This window comes from Falco cherrug, chromosome 2 (genome assembly GCF_023634085.1).
Source record: "Falco cherrug isolate bFalChe1 chromosome 2, bFalChe1.pri, whole genome shotgun sequence".
NCBI lineage: Eukaryota > Metazoa > Chordata > Aves > Falconiformes > Falconidae > Falco > Falco cherrug.
Genome location: NC_073698.1, coordinates 502,166 through 525,370, shown reverse-complemented (window position 1 = coordinate 525,370; position 23,205 = coordinate 502,166). Strand labels below are relative to the sequence as shown.

The following is a 23,205-nucleotide window of genomic DNA, read 5'->3' as shown; positions in this document are numbered from 1 at the left end:
GGCCCCCCGTCCGGGGCCGCTCCCCCCCGCCCGCCCCGACGTGCGCGGCTGCCGGGGCCGGGCCTGGCCGGGGGTGCGGGCGCCCACGAAGGGTTAAGGGCGGGGGGCGGCGGCCGGGGGGGGGGGGGAGCGGCTCCGCCCGCTCCTGCTGCGCCCGCCGTCCCCGGGAGATATTGTCATGCAAAAGCCCCCGGCGAGCGCAGCCTTTGTCCGCCGCTCCCCCCGTCGGTATATTTACGGGGCGCGGCGGCCCGGGGCGGGCTGGGGCGTCGGATGGCGGGGGCGGGCCGGGGGCCGGCGGGCAGGCGGCGGCGGTAACGGGCGGGCGGCAGCCGGGGCCGCTCCATGTTCGCCATGGACTACTCCTACCTCAACTCCTACGACTCCTGCGTGGCCGCCATGGAGGCGTCCGCCTACGAGTTCAGCCCCTGCAGCCAGGCCGGCTCCTTCCAGTACAGCCCCATGCGGGGGGGCTTCGGCACCGGGCCCGCCTGCCCCCCCCTCGCCTCCGCCAACTGCGCTCTGGGCGCCCTGCGCGACCACCAGCCCTCGCCCTACTCGGCAGGTAACGGACCCGCGACCCCCGGCTCCCCGCGCCCACCGGGGCACCCCCACCTGCCCCCGGCCCCGCCCCGAGCGGTCCTCGCCATCGGGGCCCGCGGCCGTCGGGACTCGGTATCGTCGGTGCCCGGTACTGCCCGTTCTCGGGGCCGTCGGTGCCCGGTACTGCCGGTTCCCGGGGCCGTCGGTGCCCGGTATGCTGTCAGAGCTTGGTACCGTCGGTTCTTGGTACCGCCGGTGCCCGGTATTGCTATTTCCCGGGGCCATCGGTGCCCGGTACCGTCAGTGCTCGATGCCGTCGGTTCCCGGGGCCGTCGGTGCTCGGTACCATTGGTGCACGCTGCCACCAGTGCCCGGTACAGTCGGTTCCCGGGGCCGTCGCTGCTCAGTACTGCCGGTACTCAGTGCCGTCGTTGGCCGCTGCTGTCGGTACCTGCTGCCGTCGGTGCCCAATGCCGCCGGTGCTCGGTACTGTCAGGGCTCAATGCCGTCGGTAACCGCTGCTGTCGATGTTTGCTGCCATCAGGGCTCAGTGCTGCCGGTTCCCGGTACCGTCGGTACTGGCTGCCGGTGGCGCCCGGTGGCAGCGGCGCCCGCCGCCGTTAGTCCCCGGTACCGTCGGTGCCCGGTGCTCGGTTCCCGGTCCCTCAGCGGTGCCGGGCGGGCGCCCCGTGCGCGACCGCAGGGTCCCCGGGGTCCCCGGGACGGCGGCGGCCCCGGAGCGGGGCTGGACGGGGGTCGCGGCCGCTGGGCCCCCCCTCCCCGCTCCGCTTTCGTTGCCGCCGCGGATGCGCTGCCCGCGGACGCGCCGACAACGAAGAAGCCGTCGGACGGTACCGGCCGCCTCCCCCGGCCCCGGCCCCGCATGGCGCTGCCTTCCCCGGCCCCACTCCCACCGCCCGGGCCCCGCCGAGGGGGCGGCGGCGGCAACGAACGAACGAACGGGATCGGGGGGCGCGGGGAGGCAGCGCCCGAGCGCCGCGGCTGCCCTGCCCGCCCCGCCCGGTGTCCCTGCCCGCTGTGTCCCTGCCCGGTGTCCCTGCCCTGCCCGGTGCGTCTGCCCGGTGTGTCCTGCCCGGTGTGTCCCTGCTCCCTGCATCCTGCCCGGTGTGTCCAGCCCGGTGTGTCCCTGCTCCCTGCATCCTGCCCGGTGCCTCCTGCTCACCCTTCCCGGTGGGTGTCTGCCCGGTGGGTCCCTGTGCCCCTGCCCGCCGTGGCCCTGCCGGTCCTGCCCGTTATGCTGGCCCCGCTCACCCCTCCTCTCCCTCCCCAGTGCCCTACAAATTTTTCTCGGACCCATCGGGGATCAACGAGAAGCGGAAGCAGCGGCGGATCCGGACGACGTTCACCAGCTCCCAGCTGAAGGAGCTGGAGAGGGTCTTCGCCGAGACCCACTACCCCGACATCTACACCCGCGAGGAGCTGGCCCTCAAGATCGACCTCACCGAAGCCCGGGTGCAGGTGAGCTGCCGGGGGGCACAGTGGGAGCCTGGGGCGGTGGGGGCTGGGGGCTCCGGTCCCACCAGACTGCACAGACAGGCAGCTGCAGCCCACCCGTGGGATCCTCACGTTGGGGTCAGGTTGGGGTAGCAATGGGGACCCACCGCAGGATTCCAGCATGGGGGGACCCTCCCCCACAAGGATCAAACGCATTCCTGTCTTTTCCTGGTGCTGGGTGCCCTGGCTGGGACCGGAGCGTTTCCCCATGTGTTGCCCGGGCAGGTCCCTGGGGATGGGATGGGATGGGGGACAGGGAGGGGGCCGGGACCCAGCTGCAGTGGTGAGGGGATGGGATGCGGCAGCGCCGTGTGGCCGTGCTGTGGGTGCAGCTCTGCTTTGCTGGGGGGGCTCAGCCTGGCTGCCGGCAGAGACAGGGGGGCTTGGTTCATGCCACAGCACCATTGCGCTGGGACCCATCAGCAACGATTTATTCCAGTCTGAAATGTGTCGAGGTCGGGTGGGTTTGGTGAGAGGCTGTGGGGGATGGAGACTCCCCCCTTTGTCAGCGCAGACCCGCCTTTGTCGGTGCAGACCCCCGGTCTCGCTGTGGGGAATGGCACCGGGTGGGACAATGTCCCTTGGAGCAGCGGGCTGAGGGTCTCCCTGGGCAGTGGGACCCCTGCAGAGAGGGGGACATTGCTCAGGGTGAGGGTTCAATGGGGCAGGTGACGTCCCACAGCAGGACCCATTGTCAGCCTCCAGCCCAGCCGTGGGATGCATGAGGATTGGGGTGGGGGTCCCCGTCCGGCTTCAGCCCCAGCTCAGCTCTGGGTTTGGGTGAAAACTGGGTGGTGTGAGGCAGCTCCTGCCCCCCCAGCACAGATCCGGGCACCATAGGGGGAGTCACTTTGTCAGCACACGGGGGAAAAAATAAGGTCCCCCATGTCCATGGGTGAAGGGCAGGTGCTCAGTGGGTGCCACGGGGAGATGGGACCATGCCGGGGTATGGGGGGCCATGCAGGGATGAGGGGGGCTGGATAGGACCGGAGCAGCAGGCACGTCATGGGTAAGGGTAAGGGAGCGCTCCGGGTTTGCTCTTGGGGTGTGGCTGCCTGCTGTACCCCGAGCTGTGGTGACCCACAGCTCGGTGATGAGGGAGACGGCTCAGGACCGGCCACCCTGGGTGCCTTTGGTGGGTCCCACTGTGCCCCAGCCCCCTCTCTCCCCCTCTGTGGGTGCCAGCAGTGAGATCCATCTCCAGCAGCATGCCGTGGGGGCAGCAGTGGGAGATGCCAGCGTGGCAGAGCCAGCACCCGTGTCCCTGACACCCCAGAGATTGTCTCGGTCCCTCAGCCACCCCACAGCATGTCCTTGTACTGAGCACCAGGGATGTTCTGCGGGTGACAGGCCCCCGGGACCCCCATTCCCCCCGTAGCATCCCCCAGTGCCGTGGCACAGCCAGGGGATATGGTGGGGCTGGCAGCCGCCCACAGGCAGGATGGACGCCGCAGCACCACAGGGACCCACAGGGCTGTGGGACAAAGGCCTCCTGCGGCTGGGGGTGGGACGTGGTGGGCCTGGTCCTGCGGGGACACCACTGGCAGTGAAGTGGGGGTGCCCACAGAGCCGCGGCCCCTGGCTGCCACTTTGCGGGGCCATGTGCCACCGAGCCCTTGCCGCAGAGGGGGGTCCCAGGCAGGGACAGTGAGGGGGGCCGACACTGCGGTTGGTGCCATGGGGAAAGCATGCGCTGGGGGGCACAGGCTGTATCGGGGGGCTCTGACACCGGTGAGATGCAGGCAGAGGTGCAGCACAGGCTCCGGCAGTGTCCCTCAGCATCGCCGGTGCCCATGCCACAGCACTGCGGCGGTGCCAGGCCTGGCCTCAGCACCCCAAAGCCTAGCTGGTTTTAAATACGCTGCCCCCTTCCCAACGCTGTGGAAAAAGTTTTGCCCATGGGAGTGGGGTGCTGCACCCTGGGGTGAGCTCCCTGGCACAGGGGGCTGCAGAGCTGCCTGACCCCATGAGTTCCCCGAAGCCCTGGGGACGGTGGCACAGGGTCCTCCTGTCCCCTCCCGTCCCCTCCGTCCCCTCCAGGTCTGGTTCCAGAACCGCCGAGCCAAATTCCGCAAACAAGAGCGGGCAGCTAATGCCAAGGGTGCCAGCGGCACCGCCGGTGGCACTGGCAAGAAGTCGGAGCCGCGCTCTTCCTCGGAGGACGACGAGTCCAAGGAGTCCAACTGCAGCCCGACGCCTGACAGCACGGCATCCCTGCCCGCCGCCGGCAGCCTCGGCAGCCCTGGCAGCAGCCTGAGCCCCAGCCCTGGTGCAGGGCCACCCATGGGACCCGGCCATCCCCCCCAGACCCTCAAGGCGCCCATTTGGCCCGGTGTGAGCACCAGCAGCGGCACCACCAACGCCGCCGACCTGCTGAAGGCCTGGCAGCCTGCTGAAGCTGTGCCGGGACCTTTCTCCGGCGTCCTCTCCTCCTTCCATCGGAAGCCCAATGCCCTCAAGACAAACCTCTTCTGATGTGCCGGTCGCTGGTTCCGGCTGCCCCGAACCCCCTCCAGCCCCCCACCGCTGCCCCACGACCCCCGCCCGCCGCGCTGCTGCTCCCACCATGGACCGAGTGATGATGGTCCAGCAAACAGCTGCTGGCGGGGAGATGGACTGGGGACCCCCAACCCTTGCCTGGCTGCCTGCACCTGAGGGGGCCATGGCACCCCCACCCTCTCCCAGACCCTGCACTGGTGGGACAGACCCAGAGCTGGGGGCAGCCCCCACCGACGGCACCCACCGGCACCACCCGGCCATGGGTGCTGTGGAGCCACGGTGGTGTCTGGGGGGGGGGCAGCAGCCCCTGGCCCAGCTAGCATGCCCCATGCATAGCCACTGCTCCGGTGTGCTTTTAGGGGGGTCTCGGTGCACCCCAGGGATGGGGGCAGCTGTGGGGCTCCCCATGGCACTGAGGGTGCTCTGGCATTGCAGTGGCCCCCCCCAGGACATCCTTCCATGCTGGGGGTGAGGAAGCACTTTAGGGATGGGGTTTTTGGGGGGGCCACAGGGTGAGCAGCGCCAGGGAATGTGGCAGCAAGAGCCTCTTTGGTGTGGGGAGGGGTTGATGCCCCCTCAAATCCTGCCTGCATACAGGGATTTGACCGCCCCAGCAGCATTCTGGCCCAGTGGGACTGGAGGAGAATCCCCCGTGGGGTGCCATGATATTTTGGGGAGCAAATGCAGGACCTGGGCTTTGAGCTCCCTGGCCACACCAAGGATGCTGCCAATGGGGACGAGGTGCCAGGAACTGCCACCATCTTGCTGTGCCAGGGCTGAGCCGCCCCGGTGATGCTGCAGCTCGCCTGGAGAGGGGCTGCCATGGGATGGACCCCCCCTCCCCCTGAACAGCTGGTGGACCCCTCAGAGGAGCTGCAACCCCTCCCCAGCTGGCACCACAGCACTGGGAATGGGATGGGGGCTCCCACCAGAGCTGGCACGGCTGCAGCCTGGGTTGCCCCCGCCACTGACACATCACCCCTCAGCAGTGACCTTGCAAAGGGACCTGATGGGGGGCATGGGGTGCAGCTTAGCCCCTTGCGCCCACCGTGCCGATGCTACCCGTGCCGGTGGGCTTTGCAGTACGGTGAGCATCAGCATGGCCATGCCTGCATCCCTGTCTGTGTGGTGGTGGCGGTTGGACCCTGTCCCTGTCTCCATCACCTCCCCACTGAGGGTCCATGTGGTATCCCCCCCTGCCCCCACTGGCTGAGGTGGGTTTGGGTTTCACTTTTTTTCTTTTTGTTTCTTTTCTTTTTGTTTTTTTTTAACCGTTCTGTAATTTATTGACCCCATTTGCAAATGACACTAATCCAAATAAAACTTAATTTATTGAAGATGCTGCCAGCCCCCTGCCCTCACTGCAACCCCCCCCCAAGTGCTGCTGGTAGGTGCGGGGTCTGCACAGCCCCCCCCCCTGCCCCCCCGAGCCCCTCTGTGCTGGTGAGGGACCCCCCCAGGCGATGCCAAGGGTGCTGCAGGCTCCCATCCACAAGCCCTGCTACCTTTTGGGTGTCCACCCCTCCATCCTGAAAGTCCCCAGGGATGTGGGGTGGCACCCAGCGGGCAGCCCCTCGAGGCCGGGGCAATGACAGGGGTGCCCCACACAGCCCCCTGGGCCACTCGGTGCCCTGGGGGGGTGATGGAGCAGGTCCCCGAGGCACCAGGATGGTGGTGATGAGCAGCCCTGGGTGCAGTGAGGGGAGGTGGTCTGGGGGCCAGGGGCATTCATCTTCCCAGGATGGGCAGGGAGTGGGCAGGGGGCCGCAGGGTGTGCAGGCAGGGTGCTCAGCACAAGGGAGCCCTGGGGATGCAGTGTTGGGGTGCTGGGTTGAGGTCCACAGTGGGTGTGAGGGATGGGGGGCACTGTGTGTTGGGGACCAGGGGGATGGGGGCTTCGAAACAGGGCAGCAGGAGAGTCCCATGCATGGCCTTGCTCCTTGGGAAGGGGACAGAGGAATGGCTCCCCACTGTGCTGGGACCAGCACAGCCAGCCTGGAGGGTCCTTGACCATGCTGGCACCAGTATGGCCAGCCTGGAGGGTCCCTACAGTGCTGGGACCCAGTTCTTCATCTTGGTTCCTCATCCTGCCCCCCTCCCATGCATCCCCTGGTGCAAGGTGAGAGATGTACAATGACCACGGCATTGAACATTAAAAAAACCCCAATAGCTCATGATTTAACACAATCCACCAAAACACGGAGCACAACACGACGGCATTTTTAGTAGGATTAAGTACACACCAAACGCCCTGTTAGGGGATTGGGGGGGGAGGGGGGGGGTCCGGCCCATCCTTCATCTCAGTCAGAGCGGCAGTAGCAGGGCCTGGACAGGGGGTCTGGGGGTGGGGGTGGGGTTGAGGAGCCAGACTGGGGGTGGGCATCACCCCCCCCCCCATCACCCCTGGGGCGCAGCCCACGGGGACTGGGAGAGCTTGGGAGGGTCACCCCAGCAGGGAAGGTATGGCTAGGGGATCACCATGCCGGGTACCCCCACCCTGGGGATCCCCCCGAAGAGCACTTGGTGAGGGTGGGGGCTGAGCACCCATAGGGGGATCTGGGTAACAGCCCCACTGCCACCGAAGGCGATGCAGCCCCCGGGAGGGGACGGATCCAACAAGTACCTAATGGACAAACTGGGAGCTGGGTAGGGGCAGACACCCCAGAGGCACCAGTGGTGGTGAGAGGGGGGGTGGGTGAAGGCACTGACCCGGCTTTGCTGTGGTGGGACCCCCCAGGTAAGTTTGGGACCAACAGGGTAGGGACAGGCACCTCAACCTCCAACCGGTGTCGTCAGTGGTGGGAGGCAGAGCGCCCCCCCCCCCCCCCCCATCCCATTCTTTCTGGACCCACATCCCAGCTCGGGCCCAGCCGGACATCACAAAGGCACTTGGCTTGAGACACAGCTATGCTCAGGGCCTCCTCCTCCTCCTCTTCCTCCTCCTCCCTGGCTGCGAGGGGCCACGGTGGGAGCCAGAGGTCCCTGGGGTTCACCCTAAACCCCCCCCTTCACCACAGAACCCCCGGGCCCACGAGATGAACGCTCATCCCTTCTCTCAATAAATAAGAAATAACTTAAACAAGGGGAGGCCCCATTGGTGGGACCCCCCCCCTGAAATTGTCTGACCAGGACCCGCCACCCCCCTGCCCCCCCAAGTCCTTGCCCACCACCATTGCCCAGCACCCGGGGTGGGTTGGGAGGCAGCCACGGGGGTCCCGGTGCTCCCACCAGTGCTGGTGACGACTGCTGCTGGTGATGGTGGGATGCATGGATGTGGGATACGCGGCCGTGGGATGCAGGATACTCTGCCGTGGGATGTACAGGTGCAGGATACCGGTTGCAGGATGCCGGCTGTGGGATGCGGGATGCTCGGGCCACGGGATGCCTGGCTGCAGCTACTTATGGAGCTGGAGGCTCTCCAGGAGGACGCGCTTGTGGCCGGGGTCCAGCACGCCAGCCTCCTCCAGGTCCTCCTCCGTGATGTCGCTGTGGAAGGGGCACATGCATGGGGCCCGCTGCCCCTAGAGGGTTAACCCCAGCCCAGGCAGGGACCCCCCTGGCAGGTGTAGGACACCCTACTTCCCCCCCAACAGCTCCACACACACACACACACCCCCGCCATGGGGCTACACAGCCCTGGGGAGCAGCAGGGACCCCCTGGGGCATCAGGTACCCCCCTCGGGGGTTTCCCTAGGGCAGGGTGCCCCCACCCCGGCACTGCTGGGACCTCCTGGGGAGGACACTGACCCACTGGGACTGGCAAGGCAGGGCTGAGGGGTCCCTGGGGGGGCATCCCGGGGAAAAGGGCTGCTTACCTGAGGAATTCCAGGTCGTCCCAGCCGTTGCGCACCAGCCCCTCCTCGTACCGCTCCAGCCCCAGCGCCCGCAGCCACTCGCCCACGCCGGGCACGGTGCCCACGCCACGGCCCACCTGGCACAGTGCCTGCGTGGCAGCATCCGCACCATCAGCCCTGCATCCCTCCAGCCCTGCACCCCAGGATGGGACCCCCCTGCACGACGGAGGGTCCCTTCCCAGGGCCAGCAGCCATACCCAGACCCCCCAACTAGTCCCAGCTAATCCCCGAGGCAGGGGGTGCGGGCAGCCCCTGGCCCCAGAGGTGTGGGACCAAGCAGGATGGGTGCCCAGCCTCTCCCCTTCCTGGCTGGGGTTTGTGCCCCCTGCCACCCCAGCTCTGCCCCACAGCCTGGCAGACACCAAACCACCGCTGCATCCCGAACACCAGTGCCTCCCACCTCCATGCCCCCCCCGCAGGTCCCCCCAGAGGGAGCCCCGATGGAGGGCACCGGGGGGGAGGGGGGTGCCAGCACCCTGACCCCCACCCCGCAACACCCACCTCCTCAGCCAGGTCCTCCTGGATGCTCTCCCGGATGGAGTGGGGGGGGAAGGCGAGGGGGCGGCCATAATCAGGGGGCAGGCAGCGGGGGGGCAGCTCCATCCGCCCTGCCTTGGCCAGTAGTGGCGGCGGGGGGGCCGCCCTCCCCCTTCCCACTGGCATAGTCCACCTCGCTCAGCGTCTTCGCCATCTGCAGCACTGAGCAAGAGCGGTCGTCCAGTAACCCCCCCGCCGCAGGCAGCCCCCCGGTAATGGGGGTCCCACCGGGCCCCTCCAGCGCAAACCCAGCCCCGGCAGCCGGCGGGGGCCGGGGGTGCAGCTTGGGGGGGGGAGACTCGCCGAAGGCGGCCCCACCGGCAGCCGCCCGCGGTTTGGGCTCTTCGCGCCCGGTGGGCACCGGCACCTCCTTGGCGCTGCCGTAGAAGGGGCCGGGGGGCAGCTCCAGCTCCCGTGGCAGCGGCGGCGGTGGGAAATCGGGCGGCGGCAGGTTGAGGGTGCCGCCATCCTCATCCGAGGAGCTCTCCTCGCTGCGGCACGCCAGCTGCCCAGCTGAGGGGTGCCGGCGGCGCTCAGGCACCACCAGCTGCACCTTGGCCTTGGGGGCAGGGGGTTTGCCGGGGTCCCCCGGCACCAGCAGCTGGTGCGGGACCCCCTCCAGCACGTAGTACGCCGGGTTGTTGAAGCTGTTCTTCAGCGGCCCCGCCGCCGGCTCCGGTATTGCCTCTACCTTGGACCTGTGGGCACGGGGGGAGTGTGGCACCCCTGGGCGCAGGGGGAGCCAGCAGGTGTCCCCCAAAGCGCTGCCCATCCCCCCCTTACCGGCTCAGGGCAGCCTCGTCCCTCGCGGTGCCACGGTGTGGTGCGGGCGGCCGGGGGGCCAGTGCGGTGCTGCCCTTCTCGGGGTCCTCTGGGACCTTCGCTGGGGCGGCAGCAGCGGGTGGCTCGGCACTGGTGGGCTTCCGCCCCGCTGACCTTGGGGAAACAAGAGGTGTCAGGTCCCCCACGGGGCTCAGCCCCCCCAGAATGGGGCTCAGCCCCCCGTGACGGGGCCAGCACCACCCCCAGAGGCACCGAGCCACCCGATCCTGACCTGTGCGGCACAGAGCCAGCACCAGGACTGTCGCACCAGGACTGTCGCCAAGCATGTCACGTACACCATCCTGGAGGGATGCTCGGAGCGATGCCCATGCTCCCATGGCACTGGGGGATGCTTCAGTCCCCCCCAGGACCCCCATCCCCCACTCGGGACCCCTAACCCCTGCTCCCCCACCCTGCTGAGCCCTGTCCCGCGTACTTGGCATAGTCCTGGTTGGCTCTGGCACCCAGCGGCACCCTCCCTTTGCCGGCCGTCGTCTCGTCCTTATCGATGCTGATCCACTCTGCCAAGGGACAGAGACTCAGCAGGGGGTCTCCCATCCCCACCATCCCCCCCCCCAGCATGGAGGGGGTGCTCACCGTAGAGCCTCTCACGGGTGCCCAAGCGCTCAGTGGGCACCCGGACCTTCATGGAGCCACGGATGTTGCCCGTCTCCTCGCCCCGGTGCGACAGGTAGGTGAGGAACTGCTGCGCTGTACTGCCGATCATCGACTTCAGGGCAATGACGCACTCCCCTGGGGGTGGCAGTGGTGGGGGTCAGGGGTCTGCATCCACAAAGGACCCCCCCGGGAGGGCGGCGCCGTGCTGGGGGTAGCCAGCGCTGGCACTCACCGTAGGACTCGTAGCCATCGAGGGATTTGACAGTGAGCAGGAGGTGCTGGTCCTGCAGGTACTCGATCTCAGAGAGGATGGGCTTCAGCTGCAGGCAAGGGGATGGGATGCTGGCACTGGGCTGGGGGGTGTCTCCCTGCCTGCAGCCCCCTCCCTGTCACCAGCCCTGCCTGCCCCCGGCCCCTCCTCACCGTGGGCAGCTGCCGAGATGACCATTGCACCTTGAGGAAGTTGATGTTGTCGCTACTCTGGCTGTCGTTCTCAAAGCTCTTCTTGAACTCTGCAGTGGTGGTGGGACATGGCACAGCCCCTGTCAGGCCCCTGGGAACCCCCTGAGCCCCCTGGGACACTACCACCCCCCATACCCACTCTCACCTTCCAGACAGGTGGAATAAAACTCGATGAAGAACTTGGTGCGACTGGCTGTCTTCACGATGGCCTCGATGCTCTCGAACTCGATGTACGCCTGCTCAGAGGACTTGGAGAGCCCTCCAGGGAGAGGCAAGGTGTCGGGACCCTCCCTCCCGGGATCCCCCCCTTCTCTCTCCAGGGAGAGCTGGGTGCTGCACAGAGGGGAGTGGGGTGACCCCTTGGGCACAGGCACCTTTTTTGGAGACGAACTGGGATGTCACCCCCACCTCAAAGGAGCCAAAAACGGGCGAGTGGTCGCTGGTGACGATGTCATCTGTGCACCCTGCAGCCAGCCACAATTGTGGGGGGGTCGTCAGGCTGGAAGGGCCCTTTCCCCAGAGTGGGGGGACAATAATGTCCTGGGGCAGGGGGACACACGCTGCTCACCATAGGCATTGCAGTTGATGTGAGTCTCAGGGTAGGACTTCCAGAGGATGCGGTCACACCAGGACGGTACATTGGTGCGGACCTGGCAGGGATGGGAAGCAGGAAGGGGAGGGGGGGTCAGGCTGGGGGTCTCTCCCTGCGACCCTGACCCCCCCAGCCCAGCACCTACCCCCGTGGGCTTCTGCTTGTGCCACACATAGGTGTCCCGGGAGCCCCGCTCGTAGCGGTAGGTGGGGGGGAAGGTGATCTCCTCCTCGCCTGCATGAAAAGCAGCAGTGGGTCAGGACAGTCCCGGCAGCAGGGGCTGCCCCCCCCCCCAGACCTCCCGGAGCCCTCACCAAAGCGCAGGAAGACCTTGTGCTTCTCCTTCTCCAGGTTGAGCTGATCCACCTTCAGCAGCGGCTCCAGTTCCTTGCGGCTGATGTAGTTGAGGATCTCCTACAGGACAGAGGGGCTGGCACAGGGCTGGGCGGGGACACCCACAGCTCCCCCCGCCCCCGGGCCACATCACCTTCCCCCCCACCTGGATGTCCATGTCCAGGCGGTAATTGAGGTCCCCAAACCAAAAGAGGTGGGTGAAGCGCAGGGAGATGTCAAAGGAGCTCAGCTGCTTGTCCCCCAGCGAGAGCAGGCGCAGGATGTCCAGGTAGTTCTGGTTCCTCCTGCCGGGGACACACAGGGGGACGGGGATGTCACAGACAGAGGGACATGGGTGGCACAGACATGGGGCAGGCTGAAGCCCATCCTGGTGTGCGGGTGCTCACCGTGCTGTCTTCTCATTGCCAGAGGTGAGGTGGCAGTTGACGAAGCCAAAGGAGGTGCCGTTGAACATGAAGGAGACGCCCACGGCTCCCTTGTTCCCTGCAGGGATGTGGGACAGGGGCAGAATCAGGTGCCAGGACACACAGGCTGTCCACCCTGGGGGATGGGTACCCAGCTGTCCCCAGCTCCTGGTGATGGGGCACACTCCCCACCCAGACTGCCTGCACAGGCACCCACAGCCTCCCCATGCTATGCACACGCAGCCGGACCCTTCCTGTGTGACACACACCAGGCCCCTCCTCGTGCAATGCACTCACACTCAAGACTCCTCTTCATGCAACTTACGTGCTTCAGAACCACTCCTTGTACAAGACATGCAACACCAGGACCCCTCCCCACACAAGGCACAAATGCCGGGACCCCTCCTCCCTGCACAAAGCACCCATGGTGGGACGCCTCCCTGTGCAACACGTGGACACCAAGACTCATCATGCAACGCACACACTGCAGGATCCCTCCTTGTGCAAGACATTTAACAGCAAGACCTCCCCGTGTGCAACACACACGTGCCTGGACCCCTCCTTGTACAATGCGTGTGCTCCAAGACCCCTCCTCATACAACATACACACTCCAGACACCTTCTGCGTGCAACACATGCAACACCGGGACCTCCTCCTGTGCAACACACATGCACCAGGACCCCTCCTTGTGCAATTCACACACACTGGGACCCCTTCCCATGCAACATACACACACAGACAGACCCCTCCTTGTGCAAGACACATGCACTAGGCCCCACCTTGTGCATGCACACATGCTGGGACCCCTCCCTGTGCAACACATGACACCCAGACTCTTCCTTGTGTGATGCACGTGCTCCAGGACCCATCCTTGTGCAAGGTATGCAACACTAGGACCACCCTGTGCAATGCACACATGCCTGAATGCCTCCTCATGCAAGATGTGCTCTAGGACACTTCCCTGTGTGCTGTACACATGCCTGGACCCCTCCCCATGCAATGCACGCACACCAGGACCCCTCCCTATGCAACACACACAACACCAGGACCACCCCCACACAACACAGACATACCAGGACCCCTCCTCATGCAGCATCCACCCCGATCTTGCATGCCCCAGTCCCTGTGAGCCAAGGCCACGTGTCCCCCCTGTGTACCTGACATCTCCAGCCCCTACCTAGGGTGTTGGCGATCCCTGTTTTGACACTGGAGGTGCTGACATGGCTGATGCGGTTCTCATGCTCTGGCTTCACCAGCACCACCACCTTGATGTTCCACAGGGACTGCATAGCCACCTGTGGGCCCATGGCCACCGTCAGAGTCCCGCTTCTGCTGGGACACACCGGGGAGCGGGTCCCTGTCCCCCCATGCCACAGGTGCCAGGGAGCTGGGTGCCGGGTGCCCCTTGGGTGCTCCTGTGGGGGTGGCTCCTTGCAGAAGCTCCCTCCTGCACCACAGCCTCTCCCACCAAGGGCTGTTCCCCAGGGAAACCCACCGCCACCAGCGCCCACACCACCACGAGACCACCCAAAACACCCAGCGGCAGCAGAGCCGCAGCACCCGCAGCCTCCCCAGGAGCCAGAGAGATGCTGAGCATTGCCCATCTCCACCACCCACCGGTGTCTGCATCCCACAGCCCCCAGGCCCCCCAGGTTCCTACCGGGCGGTACTCAACCTCCGTGAAGTCCTTCAGCACGGCGCGGAGGAAATCTACCCACTCCTTGTCCCCCAGGGAATTCTCCTGGGTGCCGAAGACGTAGATGTCGTGGGGGATGGCGACAGTCACCTCATCCAGCGTCTTGCCCAAACCCTTGGAGGTGAACCATGATGTGATGCTCTTGGGTGGGGGCACGCTGCCTGCGGCGGGGCAGGGGGAGCAGCACAGTCAGGGGGGGACCCTAGCGGCTTGGTCCCCACCCCCAGCAAGACCCCCCCAGCCCCGCTCACCCATGTTCCAAGTGCCAATGAAGATGGAGATCATGTCGGGCTCATCCTGGTGGGAATGTTTGTTCTTCATCAGCTGCAGGAGCTGGCAGAAAGCCTCCCGCTTCTGCAGAGAGGGGGGCGGTGAGCGGGGACAGAGGGGCTCCCCACGGCCCCCCCAGCGCCCGTGACTCAGCTCAGCCAAACACAGCACCTGTCGGGCACGAGGGACCGGGCAGGGACCACGCTGGGGACACCCCCCAGCCATCGGGCACAAGCACTCAGCACCCATCCACAAGCCCAACGGGGGTCCAGGGGTTAAATCCTGCACCCCCCCATCCCTACAGGGGACCAGTTTTCCCGCCTGGTCCCAGCAGAGCACAACCCACCCGGGCACTGACGAAAACGAAATCCTTCCGTTGCGTTTTATCCTTTTCCTTCTCGAAAACGATGCCCAGTTTGTTCTGCACCCGCTGCGACTTGATCAGCTGCCGAACTGGGGGAGAGCAGGGACAGGCGGTGGGGGGTGCTGAGCTCTGGCTGGCCACTGTGCCCCACCCCCCCCCGGCTCTGGGGGATACCCAGGGTGGGGGGACACCCAGGGTGGGGGGACACCCAGGGTGGGGATAACCAACTGCTCTCACACCACCACCCAGCCCCATAGGGGTGCTCCAGCACAGTCAGCCCCAGCACCCACTTCAGGGTGCTGGGCCACCGCCCCGGCCACCCGCCGCCCTGCCCCTCACTCTTGTCATGGGTGAAAGTGTTCCAGTCCTCCTGGGAGTCCTTCTGCTTCTTCAGCACCACCAGCTTCCCCCCCTCCACGTCCACGCTCAGCGTGTACTTCTGCGACTTGCCGATCTTGGTCAGGTCCCCCAGGGTGACATCCAGCTTCACCTGCGGTGGGACACCGGGTGCCACAGGCTCGGCGGGGGGACACAACACCCCCCACACTCAGCTCCTCCTCGCCCAGGGACACCGAGAGGTTTGAGCCCTCGGTGTTACACTGGCTGCATGCGGTTGATGCTGCAACAGCCCCCCAGGGGACCCTTCAACCACGGCGGCTGGAGGGGGGGTGGGATGACACACACAGACTCACCTCGAAGGTCTGCACCGGGATGCTCTTGGCCTTGCGGGAGAGGGGCTGGCTGGGGGCGGCGGGGGCAGCCGAGCTCATCTCCTGCAGGGCTTTCAGCGCCTGGCAGAGCCACCGCTGGCATCAGCCAAGCACCTGCAGCACCCAGCCCCCCCTGCCCCATCAGAACCCCAGACCCCCAGCTACACCAGACCCCAAGCCCCCCCAATCCCCCCAGACCCCCCACTTCCATCAGCCTCCCCTGTTCCACCAGTGCTCTCAGTCCCCCAGCCCATCCAAGCCCCCTCAGCTCACCAAGAAGACTCCCCAGCTCCCCCAATCCCACCAACCCCATCACCTGTCCCGGAGCCCCACCAGCACTCCCAACCCCCCCTACCTCCATCAGCCCCCCCAATACCACCATCCTCCTGTCCACCCAGTCCCCCTAGCTCCATCAGCCCCACAGCTCACCAAACCCCTCAATCTCCCCAGCCCCCCCACCTCCATCAGCCTCCCCTGTTACACTGGTGCTCCCAGATTCCCAGCCTCCCCAACGTCCCCCAGCCCTCCAAGCCCCCCAGTTCACCCAGCTCCATCAGCTGCCCAAGTCCCACCAGCACTCCCAGCTCCCCCAATCCCATCAGCCCCTTCAATCTTCCCAGTCCCCCCAGCCTTACCAGCTCAATCAGCCCCTGCAGTGCCCCCAGCTCCATCAGCCCCACCAGCTCACCAAGCACCCCAATCCCCCCAGCCCCCCACCTCCATCAGCCCCCGCGTTCCACCAGTGCTCCCAGACCCCCAGCTCCATCAGCCCCCCCAGCCTACCAAGCCCCCTCAGCTCCATCAGCTGCCCCAGAGTCCCACCACCATTTCCACCCCACCAACCCCATCAGCCCCTTCAATTCCCTCCCACCATGCCCCCAGTCCCCCCCACCCCCAAGGTCCCCTCTGTGCCCCAGCACCACACAGATCGTGCCCTGGCCATACCCCGGTGCAGGAGCCAGCACAGCACACCCCCCCGGCGGGACCCCCAGCCCAGCCCCTCTGGCCTCACCTTCTTCTCAATGCTGGAGAGGAAATCCTTCAGCACGGATAGCTTCAGCACCAGGCTCTCCAGTTCCTGCTCCCCGCTCTGTCCTGCCGTCTGAAACCCCACGGCAGGTCACAGCTGGCCCTGGCCCCACTGCCACACCGCAATGGGACCCCAGATCCACCCCAGCCCCCCGGGATGGGCAGGACCCCTCCCAGCACCATGGGCCAGGGTAGGATGGGTGGGTGTTTCCCCAGTGGTGGTCCCACCACGGCACAGGTTGCCACGTCAGGTGCATGGGCACAGCGGCCAAGGTGGGGGTGGGGGGTGGGGGGGTGGCATGGCATGTCCCCATGTCCCCCTCACCTGCTGCAGGATCTTGGAAACGGTGGGAGAGCTCTGCTGGTCAAACACCTTGGAGAGGATCTCCAGCCCCGCCAGCACCTTGTCCACCTCGCTGGGGAGGGAGAGAGGAGCAGGCTCAGCAAGCGGCATGGCCGGCATCCCAGTGCCCACCCCAGCGCCCGGCGCCCACCTGTGCAGCCTTTTGCAGGAGGTGACAAGGGTCTTGTTGAGGTGGGGGAGGCTGCTGGCCCCCCCCCTTCACCGCCTCCAGGTCCAGCGAGTAGCTGCCCTTCAGGTACTCGTGGGAGATGCTGCTGAGGCCATTGGTGCTGCGGGGAGGAAGGCCGGAGGGTGAGGGGCTGGCAGGGACGGGCAGGGGACGGGCAGGGGTGCAGACCCTCACCTCTCTGCCGGCCCCTCCAGCACGGCCAGCCCCAGGCCTGTGGGGCTGAGCCCCGCTGAGGTGCTGGAGAAGCTGGTGGAGCCAGAGCGTGGCGGTAATGGCGGCTTCTCATCCTCTCCATCTGCAAGGGGCAATGCGAGGATGTCAGGCACAGCCCACTCCGCCCCCCCCCCCCCACTTCCCCAAGGACTGGGGGTCCCGGGAGCCCATCTGGCTCCCCGGCTCCCCCTGCCATACCCGAATAGTCCCGGTCCTCCGTGTTCTCCTTATCCTTCTCCCTCTCGACAGGGAAGAGGAGGGTGCAGACCAGCCCCTGGTTGGGCTGCAGGTACAGCGCGATCAGCTCGCTCAGCGTCTTGAAGCGTCTCACCTGCACCCCCTGCGACGTCTGCGGGGACACGGGCACCCTCAGCACCCGCTGGCAGGGTCACCCAGCACCCCCCATCCCAGGACCCCCAGGCAGGTACGGGGGGAAGCTCCAGGGGGAGCGCGGGGCACGGTGCCCATGGCACATGGCCGCAGCGGCAGGGCGCAGGCAGCGCAGCCACCCTCGGCCTCCTCCCTCCCGGGGGCGGCTTTTTCCTGCCTGCCCGGACGGCACAAAGGGGTTTCTGTTGCTCTAAAAATACTCGGCGGCGCCGGCCAGCCAAGATGGGCGCTGCCAACCGCCCGGCCGTGCCGGAGAGCCGGGCACGCACGTGGCGCAGTGCCGAGGCCGAGCTCCCAGCCCCAAGGGAGACGTGGGGGCTCCTGGCACATACAGGGGGCTCGGGGCTATAAATGGGTTGCTGCGCCTACCCAGCACCACCCCACCCCCCGCACCCACCAGCAGGAGCCAGGGGCAGGCTGGGGGGGTTCTGGCACCCCAATCTTCTGCAGCTTGCACCAGGACCCCCCTTGCCCCCTAGAGAGGGGGAGCCCCCGCTCCCACAGAGCCAGGGGGGTGGCCCATGTCACGGGGAGGGGGGGACACACTGCCCACCTGCACAGCCAAGAAGTCCTCCTCGTCAGGCAGGATGCGGTAGGTGTGGACGTGCTTCTGGAACCTGCGAGCAGCCGGGGGAGCATCAGGCAGAGGATGCTGGGGGTGGGCAGCAGTAGCACAGCCCCCACACAGCCCCCAGCAGCCCAGGGGGGACACCAAGCACCCATCCTGTGGGACCCCCATGCACCAGCTGGGCACGGCAAGGAGCTCTGGTACCGCTGTTAGCTACGGCATGCAACAAGCTGCAAGGTCTCAGCCCCGCTCCCACAGTTAAAAGCCTCCAGGATGGGTGCTGGGGGTCCCAGATGGATGCTGGGGCTGCCAGAGTGACACCCCTCTTGCTCCGAGGGGGACCCTACGATCAACACCCCCGTGTCCCCAGGCAGTGCTGCAGCCTGCCCCATGCCATGCAGCGATCCCAGCTCCAGTGCCCATCGGTGTGCCGGAGCGGGTGTCCCCTGCCCGCACTGCAGGCAGGAGCAGGCAGGAGCAGGCAGCCGCTGGCAGCCGGGAGGCCAGGAAGTAATTTATTTTTCAATGGAAGCTCACAGGAACCGGGGACACAATCCCGGGGCAGGGGGTGATGGGCGGCGCTGAGAGATGGGGTGCTGATGCCAGCGGGCGCACGAAGCAGGACCAGGACCCCGAGCACATCTCGTCCCTGTCCCCTCTGCGGCAGAGGGACGTTAGGAGCTGGGGACCCCTGGCACAGCCAGACCTCACGCCCCCCTCCCCGGGTGCCGACAGCAGGGACCGTGGCTCCTGGGCTGGCCCCCGGCCACGGTGCTCACAGAGGTCACTGTGAACACAGAGGCAGTTGTCACCATGCCAGAGCCACCTGTCAGCTTGGCTGTGGTGTCCCCTGCTCTGGTGGCACCCCCCTGCCACCATGCCATGCATGGAGGGCATGCCACTTCCCACAGTGCTGGGTCCCCTGGTGTCACTCTGCTCTCCACAGCACTGTGATGAGTCCCCTGGTGCCACCCCACTTGCCATAGTGCCAAGTCCCCTGGTGCCACCCTGCTCCCCATAGCACTTCGTCCCCTGGTGTCACCGCATGGTACCTGGTCCCCTGGTGCCAACCCACGGCAATGGGTCCCCTGCTGTCTCCCTGCTTGCCACAGCACTGGGTCCCTTGGTGCCACCCAGCTCCCCATGGTTCTGGTCCCCATGCCCCCCCTTCCACCCCTCCCAGACCCACAGTGAGCGGGGGCACAGAACAAGCATCCTCCCATGAGCTCCAGAAAGGGGATCCCCCATTTCTGCCCCCCGTTGCAGGTACGACATACCCCCCCAGCTGGCATTACACTCCTGCTGCACCTGTGCTGCTCCTGGGGGACCCAGTGCCCAGCCAGGGGTCATGGGGGGGCATGGAGAACCCCGCAGCTGTGGGGGGCTGAATGGGAATGTGCTATGAGGGGCTATATGGGACACCCCGCTGCGGGGGGTAAGGGGGTGCGTGTGGGAAACCCCTGCAGGGGTCCCTAACGCAACGCAGTCCTGGAGGGGTCAACAGGGGACACCCCAAAGTGGTGTCAGAGGGCTCTGCATGGAGCTGCTGGGATCAGGGCGGGGGGGGGGGGGGGCAGCACAGAGACCCCTAGCTGGGAGGAGGCACAAGGGGTCTCTGTGGCAAGCCCTAAAGCGCAGCTGGGGGCTCCACAGTGGGAACCCCAATGGAGGAGTGATGGGAGGAACACGTGGAGAACCCCTGCACAGGGCCAGTATGGGGAACCCTGAACTGGAGGGGAAAGGGGGGGGCTAGCAGGAACCCCAGCTGGAGGGGAAGCACGGTGCGGGGGCTCTGTGGGTAATCAGGGGGAGCTACAGGGCTCCTGGGCACTGGGGTTGGTGCAGAGGACCCCAGCTGGAGGGGCGCCGGGGGGCTGCAGGGGACTCCCATGGCCACCACCCTGTGGGGGCCGCCCCCCCGGCTGCCCAGCCCCACACCGCTTGCGGCTGCGGTTGGTGAGTAACCCCAGGGGGCCGGGGAGCTCCGCGCTCACGCCTGGCTGCCGGCACAAAGAGCCATTACGTGGGAGCTCAGCCACCGGTGAGCGGGGCTCCCTGTCGGCATCCTGCCACGGCCCCGCCGGCACAGTGGGGACCACCCACCCACCCCCTGCCCCACGGCTGCCCTCAGCCCCCAGAGGTGGGGGGCACCCACCACCCTCCTCTGCCATGTGCTGACAGCGGGGTGCAGGCATCCCAGCGAGGGGGGCACCACGTGCCTGCCAGCACCACCCCACCGCCATCACCCCCATGAACCAGCAGAGCTGGGATGGGGGCTCTGGCCCCCCACCCTCCCACGTGACACCACACGGTGGGACCATCCCCACCAGCGCTGCCCACCAACCAGCGACGCCAACATGCTGCGGGTGCCACCACCGTGTGCTAGCACCGCTGGCTCTGGCGAAGCCCTGGTGTGCGTGGCCAGCCCGGCAGAGGCCACGGCGCGTCAGCAGGAGGGTTAAAGGAAGAAGGCGCTCGCTGCCGGCATCCCAGCGCAGTTCCCCTTCCTCCTCCTGCCCCCGCAGCTATTTTTAGCTGCTGCCATGGGCCCAGCAGCCCAGGCCACCCCTGCCTGGCCATCCCTGCGGTGGGACTGCGGCACACTCCTGCCCACCGCTCAGGCAAGGACCCCCACCGGTCCTCACTGCAGCAGGGTTCAGCGCAGCCATCCCTCTGCTGAGCTTTGCCCCACTGTGTGATCCCAGCCCTCGACACGGCCACACAGCACCAGCATGGAGCTGGTGGTGGAGGCCAGAGCTGGTGACACCCGTAGCCAGGCCTGGTAGCCTGCCAGGGCCAGCAGCGTGGGGCAACACCAGCCTCCGAGCCAGCCCTGTGGCGGGGATGCCACGTTACCATCACAAGCACTAGGCCAGACAGGGGGAGACATCAGAACCCCCTTACCCAGCCACCTGTGCCAAGACCCTGGCTGCAGCCCCCTGCCACCCACCAGGTGCCCCTATGTGTCCCCCAGCCCTGTGTCACCAGCGGCTGCTGGTATTCACGGGGGTGAGCATGCTCCCCCTGCACCGTGTCACTGGTGCCGTGCCCCCTGTGCCACTCGCCACCCCAGTTTCACAGTGGGGAGCTGGTGGCTACAGCCACGCTGTGGCCACGTGGCCAGGAACCTGAATTTGCACGAGCCACCGGCTGCGGGGAAGGAGGATGGTGCCACCATGCAGGCTGCACACCTCGCACCAGCACGGCACATGGCACAGCCCTGGGCAGGGCAGGCTGGCTCGAGGCGAACTCCTGGTTTCTCCCTCCTTTGCCATAAGGAGCCAGCAGCTGCCGGCACCCACAGGCTCTTTGGGGAGCGGAAAAGCCTCATTTCGAGGTGCCCTCGCCACCGTGCCTCACCGCCTGCCCCGCAAACCACATCAAGGTGCTGGTGCCGGCGCAGGCAGCCAGCCCCAAGCGGAGCCAGCGGCACAGCCCAGCAGCACCTGGGCAAGGCACTGAGCCGTGCTGCCAACAGGCCAAGGTGCCACCAAAGCCCCAGGGATGGCAAGGTGGCCTGGTCCCCAGGGCCACCACATGCGTGATGGCACAGCCACCAGGCAGGGGGTGACAGCACCCCCAGGGCTGTCAGCACCCACCCACGGCCTGGCACCAGCCACCAACCCCGCAGCATGACCCAAGGGGACAGCGCTATCACTCCCCAGGCATGGGGGCAGAACCTTCTGAGTGAGCGTCTGGGACCCCAAGAGTATGGGGCAAGGTCCAGGCCCCCATTCTCACAGACCCCCGTGGTGGCAGGGTGGGTGTCCCGACGCCCTGGAGCCAGCCCTGCTCCCCACAGTCCCTGTCCCCTGTCACTGCCCAGTGTCCCCCAGTGCCTGGGGACCCCCAGTCCCACCCAGTCTATCAGTGCCTGGTCCCCCAGCCCAGAACAGGTGCCAGCTCCCCCAGCGCCCTGTCCCCTAGCCATGCCAGTGCCTCCCTGTACCCCCTGGGTCTCCTTGTGCCTGTTCGTGTGTCCCCTCCAACTCCCACCTATGACTATGGGCACCCACTGCCCGTCCTTCCCCCCCCCCCCCCAGCACTGCTGCCCCCCGTGCTGAGCACGTCCCCCTGGGACACAGCAGGTCCCCCCTGTGTCCCACGCATGCCTGCTGCCCTCTGGGTGCTGGTGGCCCCCAGTGGCCCCCCCAGTACCCCAGAAGTGCTCCCCCAGATCCCCCCTGGTGCCCTCCCAGTACTCCACCAGTGCTCCCCCAGACCCGCCGCACAGCCCGTACTCCCAGCAGGCACAGCCTGTTCCCCGGCACGCCCCCGGAGCCCATCCCGGTCCCAGCGCCCCCTCGGTGCCCCCGGTGCCGGTGTCCGCACTCCCAGCAGGCACAGCCCGTTTCCCGTGCCCCTCCCGCCGCGCCCCCCGGTGCCGGTGCCAGTGCCCGTGCCCGCACTCACAGCAGGCACAGCCCCCCCGCGCCCCCCCGGTGCCCCCCGGTGCCGGTGCCCGCACTCACAGCAGGCACAGCGCGTAGGCCCCCGCCACGCTCTCGCTGTCCCGCACCAGGAAGCTGCCGTCCCGCCCGGCCCGCGCCAGCTGCTCCTCGGCCGCGGCCCGGCTCAGGTCCCGGTGGTACCAGGGCGGCCCCGGCCCCCCCGAGCCCCCCGCGCCCGCCATGCTCCGCCGCCGGGGCCGCGCCGCGGGGCTGCGCTCCGCGCTTGGCGGGGGGGGGGGGGAGCGCCGGGGGCGGGCACCGGGAGGGGGCGGGGAGAAGCGGAGGGGGGGCGGACCGGGGCGGGCAGCAGGCGGGGGGGGGCGACCGTGGGCACCGGGGGAGGGGGGAGCGGGGGCACTGGGGAGAGACCGGGGGAGGGGCGAGCGCCTGCAGCGGGGGGGCGAGCGGGGGCACCGGGGAGAGACCGAGGAGGCGAGAGGGGCCACGAGGGGCGCGCACCGGGGGACGGGCGGGGGCACGGGGCAGGGCGGGAGGGGGAGAGAGGCAGCGCGGCAGGAACGTGGAGCGGGGGGGGGGAGCCGGGCGGACGGGGGGCTGCAGCGGGGGCAGGACCGGGGCCAGGGGCTCAAAGCTGCGCGGTACACGGCCGGGTTTGGCCCAGGAATGGCTGCCCCGGGGCTGGGGACACCCCCATGCTGCGGGGGCCGGGCAGGCTGTACCCCGCTTTGCCGGGAGGGGGGCACCCCACGGCCCCCAGTCCGTGGGGCGTAGAGCTGGAGCTGTGGGGGCCCCCCGAGGCAGGACACAGGCAGGGGGTGG

At 67.5% G+C, this 23,205-nt stretch overlaps 2 protein-coding genes across 2 annotated transcripts; one reads left to right on the top strand and one right to left on the bottom strand.

Moving 5' to 3' along the window:
• Window positions 1-284: 284 nt before the first annotated feature.
• PHOX2A (paired like homeobox 2A) lies at window positions 285-5,858 on the top strand. Its single transcript, XM_055702642.1, has 3 exons — window positions 285-565; window positions 1,835-2,022; window positions 4,099-5,858. The coding sequence occupies exons 1-3, from the start codon at window positions 346-348 to the stop codon at window positions 4,531-4,533; spliced, it is 843 nt and encodes a 280-aa protein (XP_055558617.1). The 5' UTR covers window positions 285-345; the 3' UTR covers window positions 4,534-5,858.
• A 961-nt stretch (window positions 5,859-6,819) lies between these two features.
• INPPL1 (inositol polyphosphate phosphatase like 1) lies at window positions 6,820-22,651 on the bottom strand. Its single transcript, XM_055702819.1, is given in 30 exon segments — window positions 6,820-8,043; window positions 8,373-8,500; window positions 8,913-9,072; window positions 9,074-9,646; window positions 9,732-9,884; window positions 10,207-10,291; window positions 10,368-10,523; window positions 10,621-10,708; window positions 10,812-10,900; window positions 10,996-11,109; window positions 11,225-11,314; window positions 11,419-11,500; window positions 11,588-11,676; window positions 11,757-11,856; window positions 11,942-12,080; window positions 12,183-12,279; window positions 13,379-13,496; window positions 13,862-14,058; window positions 14,149-14,251; window positions 14,514-14,620; window positions 14,871-15,021; window positions 15,224-15,322; window positions 16,254-16,343; window positions 16,596-16,686; window positions 16,765-16,832; window positions 16,834-16,903; window positions 16,978-17,098; window positions 17,215-17,365; window positions 17,960-18,023; window positions 22,447-22,651. Coding segments are annotated over 30 exon segments (3,825 nt in total). The 5' UTR covers window positions 22,608-22,651; the 3' UTR covers window positions 6,820-7,952.
• Window positions 22,652-23,205: the final 554 nt, after the last annotated feature.

Excerpts from the sequence above, each read along its gene's own strand:
- PHOX2A (XM_055702642.1), top strand. The coding sequence starts at position 346 with ATGTTCGCCATGGACTACTCCTACCTCAACTCCTACGACTCCTGCGTG. Across the intron at positions 566-1,834 it reads GCCCTCGCCCTACTCGGCAG|TGCCCTACAAATTTTTCTCG; the intron begins GTAACGGACCCG and ends CTCCCTCCCCAG. Across the intron at positions 2,023-4,098 it reads TCACCGAAGCCCGGGTGCAG|GTCTGGTTCCAGAACCGCCG; the intron begins GTGAGCTGCCGG and ends CGTCCCCTCCAG.